This window comes from Erpetoichthys calabaricus, chromosome 14 (assembly GCF_900747795.2).
Source record: "Erpetoichthys calabaricus chromosome 14, fErpCal1.3, whole genome shotgun sequence".
Classification (NCBI taxonomy): Eukaryota; Metazoa; Chordata; class Cladistia; order Polypteriformes; family Polypteridae; genus Erpetoichthys; species Erpetoichthys calabaricus.
This window is the reverse complement of record NC_041407.2, coordinates 33,979,226-33,990,106: the sequence shown is the minus strand read 5'-3', so window position 1 is coordinate 33,990,106 and position 10,881 is coordinate 33,979,226. Positions and strand designations below refer to the sequence as shown.

The following is a 10,881-nucleotide window of genomic DNA, read 5'->3' as shown; positions in this document are numbered from 1 at the left end:
AACCTCTGCAGTTCGCATACCAGGAGAAGGTGGGAGTGGAGTGATGCCATTCTCTATATGCTGACACCGATTCCCTCTCCCCACGTTGGACAGAGGCAGTGGTGCTAGTAGAGAATTATGTTTTCTGGACTTCTCTAGCACCTTCAACACCATAGGGACAAGCTGACAGAGATAGGAGTAGATTCATACCTGGTGGCATGGATTGTGAACTATCTTACAAAGAGACCTCAGTATATGCGTCTCGGGAACTGCAGGGTCTGACATTGTGGTCTGCAGCACAGGAGCACCGCAGGGGACTGTACTTTCTCCGGTCCTGTTCAGCCTATATACATCGGACTTCCAATACAACTCGGAGTCCTGCCACGTGCAAAAGTTCGCTGACACTGCTATCGTGGGCTGCATCAGGAGTGGGCAGGAGGAGAAGTATAGGAACCTGTTCAAGGACTTTGTTAAATGGTGCGACTCAAACCACCTACAACTGAATACCAGCAAAACCAAGGAGCTGGTGGTGGATTTTAGGAGGCCCAGGCCCCTCATGGACCCCATGATTATCAGAGGTGACTGTGTGCAGACCTATAAATACCTGGGAGTGCAGCTGGATGATAAATTGGACTGGACTGCCAATACTGATGCTCTGTGCAAGTGAGGACAGAGCTAACTATACTTCCTTAGAAGGCTGGCGTCTTTCAACATCTGCAATAAGATGCTGCAGATGTTCAATCAAACGGTTGTGGCGAGTGCCCTCTTCTACGCGGTGGTGTGCTAGGGAGGCAGCATAAAGAAGAGGGACGCCTCACACCTGGACAAACTGGTGAGGAAGGCAGGCTCTATTGTAGGCAGGGAGCTGGACAGTTTGACATCTGTGGCAGAGCGACGGGTGCTGAGCAGGCTCCTGTCAATCATGGAGAATCCACTGCATCCACTGAACAGTATCATTTCCAGACAGAGGAGCAGCTTCAGCGACAGATTGCTGTCACTGTCCTGCTCCACTGACAGACTGAGAAAATTGTTCCTCCCCCACACTATGCGACTCTTCAATTCCACGGGGGGTAAACGTTAACATTATACAAAGTTATTGTCTGTTATACCTGCCTGGCACTCTCCACCTTGCATTTTTTATCAGTATGCTGCTGCTGGAGTATGTCAATTTCCCCTGGGGGATTAGTAAAGTAATCTATCTAATAAATATAAAGCCATTTGTAAGCTTAGAATGCGTATTTCACTAATTAAGGAAAATGTAAAACTGTTCTTAAGTCTAAATGCTTCGTGCAAGGAACTGTACACATATAAAGTCACTTGTCCCATGAATCAAAAGCATTGGATTACAAAAACATTAAAAGCAAAATATATAAATAATTACCAGCTTATAAAATGTTCCATTCATGGTCTTTGAATGTGTCACAAAATTTTGGCTCTTGTGAATTCTAGATTCTAAAGTAGATCTCTTCTCCCTCAAAAGTGCCAACTATGTTGCTCCTTGGCATTAATCTCTCTGCCCATCTTTTAGAAAGGTCCCAACCAGTAAGTAAACAAATAGACCTGTTAGAGGCCAAGTGAAACTCCATGCTGCAACCTCCTCTTCAAACCATCCATGGGTTTGTCCTTCTGTACTCATTTCAGGTTTTCCATGATCCTAAATCAAATTAACCAGGTTCAAACATCCTTGGCAATGACAAGGGCTGATTAGTATACCCTTGTTAAGAAAATGCAAACACTGTCTCCAAATGAAGAACTGAAGGGTGGGTAGGCACAGTGGGATACTAGACATCACTCTTGTCTTGGGTCCAAACTAACTGATTAAGGCAATGTCTGTGCGGAGCGGACACATCCTCTCCATATCTGCATGGGTTTTCTCGGCAACTTTGCTACCCCCACCTCCAAAGTTGCTGATGTCAGGTCTATTAGTGAATCTAAATGTGCGTATGGCCAGTGATGATAGTATCCCGTGCTCCAGTATAGCCCCGAACACCTAAACCCTATCCAGAAATTGAATAAAGAAGCGACAGAGAGCAAAATGTCCAGTAGATGGAAAAACGGGCTCAAAAAAATAAATGAATAAAAACAATGACAATCACCTCTTAGTTTGAAGATGGCAAAATATACACTGTAAATAAAGCCATAATACTTTCTGCCTGTCTTTATAAATTTTTCAGAATCACTTGATGTTATGTATCTGTTTTGTTCACTAAGCTATGTTATTCCACCCCCCAAACCAGATTTTGTCTGTTTGATTGGCAATCAGGCAAAAATGACTGAACTGATATTCACAAAACATTGCATGCTGGGTGCTGTTGGGCCAAATTAAAATCCAGGGTACACTCTTGTGTTTTAAATAATTTCATGGGGTATTTTTCTTGTAATCAGAGTTGGTTGGTGTGCAAAAAATTAATTATTCCAAAACTTCAAGATACTGTCATCTATAATACTGCTTGTACGACTTAAAATTGACACATTAAGGTCTTTCAAAAGTCCCAAGGAGAAATGAGGTTGTAATGTGGGGAGGGCACTAAATGAAAATCTTCAGAGCCCTCTGAAGATTTGCTAATGGCTAACACAATCTGTCTGACCTTACTGTATATGTGGTAAGAACAAGGTTTTTTTTTTTTTTTTTTGAACAAGAAAATTTTCTAACTTTAGTATGGTACGCCATGCCAATTTATCAAACCATTCCAACACTGGGATTGCTTTTTTAATCTTCAGACTTGTTAAAGGTCTTGAACCGCCTACAGTACCCTAGGGATTTGTTTTACATACAGAATATGGTGCTGTATGCTGGTTTCACTCTCAGAATGTTTCCGACTAAAGGGACACACTTGATTCCAGATGATGCATTGCTCAGCACAGAATGAGGTATTGTTGGTGTCTACTCCAGTCACTTGCCAAACTTCATTTATAGGTTATTCCCTTCTGTTTTTTTATATACAAGGTGCTTCTTACAGCAACTTGTGGAATGTCCTTAAGACAATAAAATATCAAATTACAACCTGTACCAGGATATTAAAAGACAAGACACAACTCTCTTCCAAGTCTAGCTGAAGCCTTGATGTAGACTTTACCAATTTATAACACCAACATTTCACAGAAACACACCACCTCACTAGTTTAGTTACAACTTCCTGCATGTATGGCTGACCAGTTTGCTTCACTCCAAGATCAGTGGGACAACAGTTGATGTATGTCTTGGAAACATCCAGCATCATAAGACAAAACTACAAATGAAGTGCAAACAGAACAGACAGAAAAGCAACAAAACAGTTAGCCATTTGTTATTAAATGTATTTAAAAAAAACAAACAAACCACAAGACAAGAATGCAAAGATTAACAGGCCAATCAGATTTTTTTATTTTTGTTTTTATCAAGTCAGGTTATGACATAACAAGAACATGACCAACAATTTGTTAGAGTCATATTTTAACTTTTATGTACAATATTGTCAAATTCAGACAACTAGACAGAACCAAACCCACAATAAGCATGTTCAATAAAAATGAGACAGTATGTCTGTGCTCACATCATATCTTACCAGCAATGCAGATGTACAACAGATAGATTCATTTCTAGATCTGCACTATCAGCTTTCTTGAACCCCCACCAAACCCCCCCCCCCCCTCAGAAAAACATGGTCCCAAACACATCAATAAAAGCATCATGGTGTTAGCAAGCATTCAGGATACAAACTACTATACTGTCCAGTGCAATGGCTGCAAAGAACATTTCCTGTCCAACAGAGCAGGTGCAGCAGTTACTAACTGAAAGTAAAACAGAGTGGCATTTGTCTCTACTTGTTATCTGAATAAACCAAAAATGTAGGCTCTCTGGTTTTGCTAGCTTCCGAGTTATTTTCAATGTATTTCGGGCATAACCACTAAACTCTCTAATGCGACAAGACCAGATAGTGAGCCACACCTTTACATTAAAGTTTACTGTAGTTTGTAGGGAAAAAACTAAAGTTTGACATACACAGATAATGTTGTACATATATCAAACTGGGATAATTCTACCAAACTATACCCACCCAAAACTGGCCTATGCTAAATACTAGGCAATAATAAATTAAGTTCCATAAACTGGGGGTCTCAAGTTTTTCGAAATGCGTTGTGACTTTTGGGTTTTACTTCAGTGCAGCACATTAGAACCCATAAGCTGCACACTAATGCAGAAATACTTTCATGCAGAAATTTCCAACAAATTGTCAGTTCTTGTCACACATTTCAAAAGTAAACAATATTTAATACATAATAAAAATGCTATAAAAGTTAACATATTTTTTTCTGTCCTATTTATTTTAGGGACAGTCTTAATTCTTTACAAATAGTGTTTCACCTCTCAGTTGGTCATGTATTTGCTATGATATTAATACCAAGAGACAGTTAAGCTGATCAGGAACAAGCCTCATAGCCAAATGTTAAATAACTCCAAAAATAATAAGCAGAAATTACTGTATATAATAGTTTTTAGATTTTATTCACATATATTTTATATACTGTACATTCAACTGTATACTTTAAAAGCTTTAAATTATGCATTTTGTTATGACATAAAGATGTTTTATTCAGAAAAAAGTGCCAGAAATGTACATATACTTAGATATTTCCTAGCAATTTACTTATTATTTAAAAATTAAACAGTTACGATTTACAAAACAAAAATAAATAAGTTAAAATTTTAGGCTCTTTAAAAAACATAAGGTAAAACTACTATGGTGCGTATTTTGATGATATCCAAGGAAATTAAACTGATGACTGATAGTGTTTCATAAGTACTTAACAGTCCATTAGCTACCAATCAATGCAAACATTTGTAAGTGACTACATTCACAAGAGGGTTACCTGTATTCCAAGAGGACACAAGGACATGCTGGGGTGCAGTAACATAAACTGATGTTAACGTGGCTTTTCTGACATCTGTAGGGTTAAACAATCTATTATAAATTGCATTAAAATTTTGTGAACTTTGGATTATACATGCTGCAGCCTGAGAATAGCCTGACAAAATATAACACCATTAAGACATTCTTTTCTTAATTTTGCATTGTTAACATTACAGTATTTTTTCTTTCTATATAATGAATAATTCTGAACAAATCTTAATTTCAAAATTTATATCATGTTGATCAGCAGAAACATTCCAAAATATTCCAGCTTCACACAATTGACTCAGCAACCTTTGGGCATTTGCCACAGACTGCAGGAAGTATCTCCTCAGGAAAATACCATTAAAATCACGACACGTTTACATAGAACGTTATAACGTAATGTAAAAAAAATAAGGTTTTATAAATAAGTAAAATCTAGAATGGATTAGCAAATAACCTTTGATTTACAAAGCAAACCAAACTTAAATGAAGAAATGCAGAATCTTTTGTAGATACAGGCTTAAACACTTCAATATTAAGTAGAATCTGCCATCAACCTAAGCTACAAATGTATGAACTTCTCACAATCGTTGTAGTGTTTTATAGCATTATCAAACATTCAGAGGCCTGAGGGGAAAGCAAATCTTTTTAAAATACCAGTCAGGTACAGACCACTGCTATATACAATCATACAACAATTTGCACTGAGTACCTTACTCCTTTCTAATTTGATGTTACTTACAGATGCAGGAAGGTATAACCGCAGGAGTTGGTGCCAATACAGTGTTAAGAGTCTTGGGCTTGATTACAGACTCAGTTGCCACACTGGAAAAAAAAAGCAGCTCCAGCAGTGAATGTGAATTATATCACAAGTATCAATTCAACCCATCAATGTACTGGATCCATTTTACCTAAATTCAGGGTTACTCCAAGGACTACACTGACAACAAAGAATGCTAAGCGTGCACAGGATGCTCATCTTACTCTTGCATACATCTGCCCTCACTCTACCAGGCCAGTTAAGAATCATCAATTAACCCCAACCTGCATGTGATTGGGATGTTAGTGGAAAAACTGAGTAGCTGGAGTGAAACAGTGTGACCGAGTAAGAAATCAAAACCACTGGAGCTGTGAGACTGCAGAGCTAGTCACTGTGCAATTGTGCTAAAGAAAGCAGCAGTTTCTATAATAGTTTGTGTGGAAGCAGTGTCCACAAGTGTACGAGTTGCGTAACGTCAAGTATATCCTGGCCCTTGCAATGCAAAGGAAATAAGTGGTTTCAAACTCAGTACCAGGGGACACCCACATGAACACAGTACCTACTTTATGATTTACTTCGTTACTACCCAAGGGAAAATTTTTTTTTGCATGACCTTTGGGAGTCAGAGAGCAGGGTCAGCTATTGTATAGTGCCCCCGGAGCAATTTTCAGGTTAAGGGCCTTGCTCAAGAGTCCAAAAGAGTAGGATCCTTATTGGCGGTAATGGTGCAGATCCTTAGCCATAGAGATGCCATTCTGCCTTACTCAATTGAAGTCCTTGTTAAATTATACACAGTATTATTTCTTTGAATTGCCATTTTTGTATCAGTCTTCAATGGGGTTTCTTTCAAATTACAAAGGAATTTATAAAATGTTTGCATGGTGTACTTTGTAGAACTTGTTTAATCAAGGATTACGATCTCATTTGTTTAAATGTAATTAAACAGCACACAATGCCTAGTGTTTCCTTTGGGAAAAATTACTTGTGACTTTTAGAGGAAACTACTTAATAATTAGGAAGCAAATACCAAACAAGGAAATAATCATTAAAAAGAAAATGAATTTGGTTCCTGTGCTATTGGATAGAAAACAACAAACATCTTTGTCATTTTCATTTTAAATGTTATTTCCATACTGACTCTCCAGAATGAGAGTAGCAAACAACTAACTGATTTAAACTGAAGTACCACTACAGGCAGGAATTTCTCTCCTCTTATGAATGTAGAGAAAAGCCAAGCAAAATGACACCTTTTATTGGCTAACTAGAAAGATTACAATATGCAAGCTTTCGAGGCAACTCAGGCCCCTTCTTCAAGCAAGATGTAATCAATGAAATGAGATAGAATGAAAGCCACTTGACACAGGTATCCCTGGAAAATTTAAGAAGCCTTGTTCTGGAGTGATACAAGGTCAACACATATGTGCTGAATTTTCAAAAACATGGCTTTAAATCAATCCTCCTTGAGGAGAGAATGTGCTTTCAACAATAAGGTTATGTAAACAAGTGCAAGATTTTCAGTTTAACCAGGATGAAAAGTTGTAAAATGCCACATAGGTAAAAAGAAGAAACCAAAATATTTGCAGGGAAGAGTCTGCTTTCGGTATTTGTTCAGTTTTCAGCTTATTTAATTTTCTTGTTCTTCATTCACCACGTTTCTCCTGTCTTGCTGCTTCAACTCTTTCTCTTCACATTTTTTCATGGCCTGAATCACAGCCATTTCTTTAGCTTCCTTCTTTTGGTTTCGAGCTTCAAACTGCAACCTGGAAAATAATAATGAAAATTATCCATCCATCCATCCATTATCCAACCCGCTATATCCTAACTACAGGGACACGGGGGGTCTGCTGGAGCCAATCCCAGCCAACACAGGGTGCAAGGCAGGAAACAAACCCTGGGTAGGGCGCCAGCCCACCGCAGGGCGAACACCCACACACCAAGCACTAGAGACAATTTAGAATCGCCAATGCACCTAACCTGCATGTCTTTGGACTGTGGGAGGAAACCAGAGTACCCGGAGGAAACCCACGCAGACACGGGAAGAACATGCAAACTCCACACAGGGAGGACCTGGGAAGCAAACCTGGGTCTCCTAACTGCGAGGCAGCAGCGCTACTAATGAAATTTAAAAAAAAAAAAACAATATTTATATATCTAAATAAATGGTATACAGATTGTTTAACTGATATAATATAGCTTGTGGCTAACAAGAGAACCTCAAAACTGAACTTAAGATTTTCCTGAAAAGCCAGAAGGTTACTGAACACTTTTTGCACTGTATCCTTAGGAATCTCTGCATAACCAAAGCTAAATATTTTGAAAGGTGAACAGCTAATCAGTCAAGGCTAACAAGTGTAAGACAGTATTGAATTTGAAAATTGACTTGTCATTACTGACTGTAGGTATATATACTATAGCAAACTGAGGAAAAAACTGAAATTCACACAAGACAAATTTCTTTAACAAACTAAAATCTACTTACCATAACATCACCCAAAGGTGTTTGTTGATTTTTTTTACATCAGGATGAATATTGTAATATAATTTAGAGGTCTGAATCATAATATTTAAATATTATCATCTTTACAGAATCATCACATATTTAATATTAACATTCATCCATCCATCCATCCATCCATCTATCCATTCACATCTGATCCACTTATCTAGTTCATAGTTGTCGTGAGTTTTTGCTTATCCTAGTAGCACTGGGTGCAAGGTGTAAACCAAGTACTGATGGGGCCGAAGTTCACTGTATACTGGACCAATAGTAGTACAGCAGCCAAATTACCTGACATGCATGTCTTTGGGAGAGAAAGAACAACCAATGCAGATGTGAGAAAAATATGGAAACTTCATACAGAGAGTGCCTGGACGAGGATTCAACCCAATTTATAAAACTTTGAAAATACCTGTACGCCAAACAACAGGAAAATGTGTACAGCAAAAAAAAAAAAAAAATCAGATTTATAAAACATGGCATGAGAATGTTTCTATGTAATTTACCATTTATAAATCACACTATCATCTTGTAAATGTGCATTTGTGAACTCGGCTGAAACCCCACCCGGATCCACACTGAAACAACCATGAATGAACCATGCTAGTTAACCTCATTGATATGCAGTCGCATACGTATAAAGCTCATCACATTTTAGCTTTAATATGATGTCTGTCAAATTAACACACATTCTAATAATGACTCAGTGATATGCATTATCATGTATGCAAGTCATGTTTACCTGGTTTGACTGCATTTCACTACTTGAAGGGTCTGTCATTTTCCACTTTCTCTGAAATTTTGTGAATGTAGGGGTCAGAGTTGTCGTAAATATACACCTGCTCTCCCATCCAGTTTTCATTTATAAATCTTGACGTTTGTGTATGCACATTACGAGCCTTTATTTGTACGAACATTTTTCTTCGTTTTTAAAGTTAATTTTGGGGGTACTGTTACATGGAGGTAGCAAATATTATTTTTCTGGTTTTCTAGATTCAGTATGTCATTATGGGCAGCATGGAGGTGCAATGGTAGCACTGCTGCCTCGTAGTAAAGAGACCAGAGTTTGCAACCCGTGTCCTCCCTGCCTGGAGTTTGGATGTTTTCCTTTGCCTGCATGCGTTTCCTCTGGGTGCACCTCTCATGATCATTATGGATTAAGTGGGTTAGAAAATGACATGACATGACTATGTAATTTTTTATTTTCATTTAGTTTTTGTGGTTACCTAGAGAGTATTTTGTTTTTTATTTTGGGGCTGCCACTTTGCAGGTTCATTGTATAGACTCAACAGGCGGTTACCAGGGGTGTGGTCTCAGATCTCATGCAACATACATCATCCATTTGATGGTATAAAAGCCAACCTAAAACTGACTGCAAGATCCAAGATTGTGGATACTGGGAAAGCAACCTTTGTTGGCTGCTTATATTTATTGCAGTGTTGATTTCCAACTCTTGATTAGCGTTTTTTTTTTTGGTGCTGGACATTTCTGACTTCTTAATTCTGACCCTTTCCTTCATATCTAACTATGTTTTTCTCCTGGCCCTGTAAAATATGAGATTCTTCTTTGGTCTGTCATGTACTTTTGTCATGGTAAAAAAAAAACAAGTCAGTAAACAATATTATTTAGAAAGCATATAATTCAGAAATAAAATCACACACACAAAATAATAAAGCAAACACTTTATCTGATGCTTGGTCAGAGTGTGTGTGATGTGCCTAAAGAAACCTTGTACCTGTTTTTGATTATTCTCTGCACAATATCATCTGTTGTTAAGCTGTTTCCGCTGTTCACATTTCGAAAGATTCCCCTTTTTTTTGGCTCCTGCATATAAAGCAAAAGAACAAGTAAAACATGAGTGGAAGGAGCTTTATTTGTAATGCAGTCGCATTTACATACTATAATTAACATATTAAAACAGAAAATGTTTAATAAGACAACAAGTATTTTAAAGTCAGTGTTTATTTTCACATTACAAAGATTCTGTACTTCACATTTGACATACTGAAAGTGAATAATAAATATGCATATATATATATATATATATATATATATATATAAAGTTCTTAAAAACAAATTACCTCATATGGATCTGAATTATCTTTATCAGGAATAACTTCAGTTCTTCCATGGCAAACTAGGTCAATCTGAAGGAGAACGTAATACCCATATTGTAACACTACATACCAAAAAATAGGCAAACCATGGTATCTAAATATTGTTAAAGAAACCATGCAAACCACAGAAATACACACTTTCATTCAATGCTTTTGTTATTGTTTAAAGGAAGGATGCTACGGTAACAGTGCAGTCAAATTTTAAATCATGAAGAAAATTAGTACAGTGTATGCCAACTGCTACTGTAATATGAGCCCATCTCTTACAGAACACTGATGGAAGCAGATTAAAGGTAAACTTCACATTAACAGTAAAAATATGTCTTCAGATAGAGAACTACAGATATATGCAATATGCTTGAGACAGCATAACTGATAGCAGTACTTGGGCAACCTAAAATATAATTTACAGAAGTTAGGTGAATAGGAATTGACATCCTATGCTGGACTGAATATTTTCATGCCTAAACTTCTCTTCTTATGTTAAATGGTGTTCAGGCTTAAAACTTCAAAAATAATATGCGTTTCTATGATTAAATTGTGTGAAATTTAATTTCCTTTATACCTCCCAGGCACAATCTTTGTCTTGTCATCAGTTTGTAAGGCTACATTAAACAAAAGCATTTTTCTTATATGAGATCCTTCTTTTAG

General features: G+C 37.3%; 1 protein-coding gene across 1 annotated transcript in view; it reads right to left on the bottom strand.

Annotated features, from left to right (window-relative positions):
• Positions 1-3,319: 3,319 nt before the first annotated feature.
• The window catches only part of pcyt2 (phosphate cytidylyltransferase 2, ethanolamine), an 80,567-nt gene continuing 73,005 nt past the window's right edge, over positions 3,320-10,881 (bottom strand). The window contains exons 11-13 of the mRNA XM_028819283.2: positions 10,195-10,260; positions 9,849-9,937; positions 3,320-7,376 (exon numbers count right to left, since the gene is read on the bottom strand). Of these exons, the coding sequence (XP_028675116.1) occupies positions 7,241-7,376; positions 9,849-9,937; positions 10,195-10,260 (291 nt within the window). The 3' untranslated portion in view covers positions 3,320-7,240. The remainder of the gene's footprint in view (positions 7,377-9,848; positions 9,938-10,194; positions 10,261-10,881) is intronic.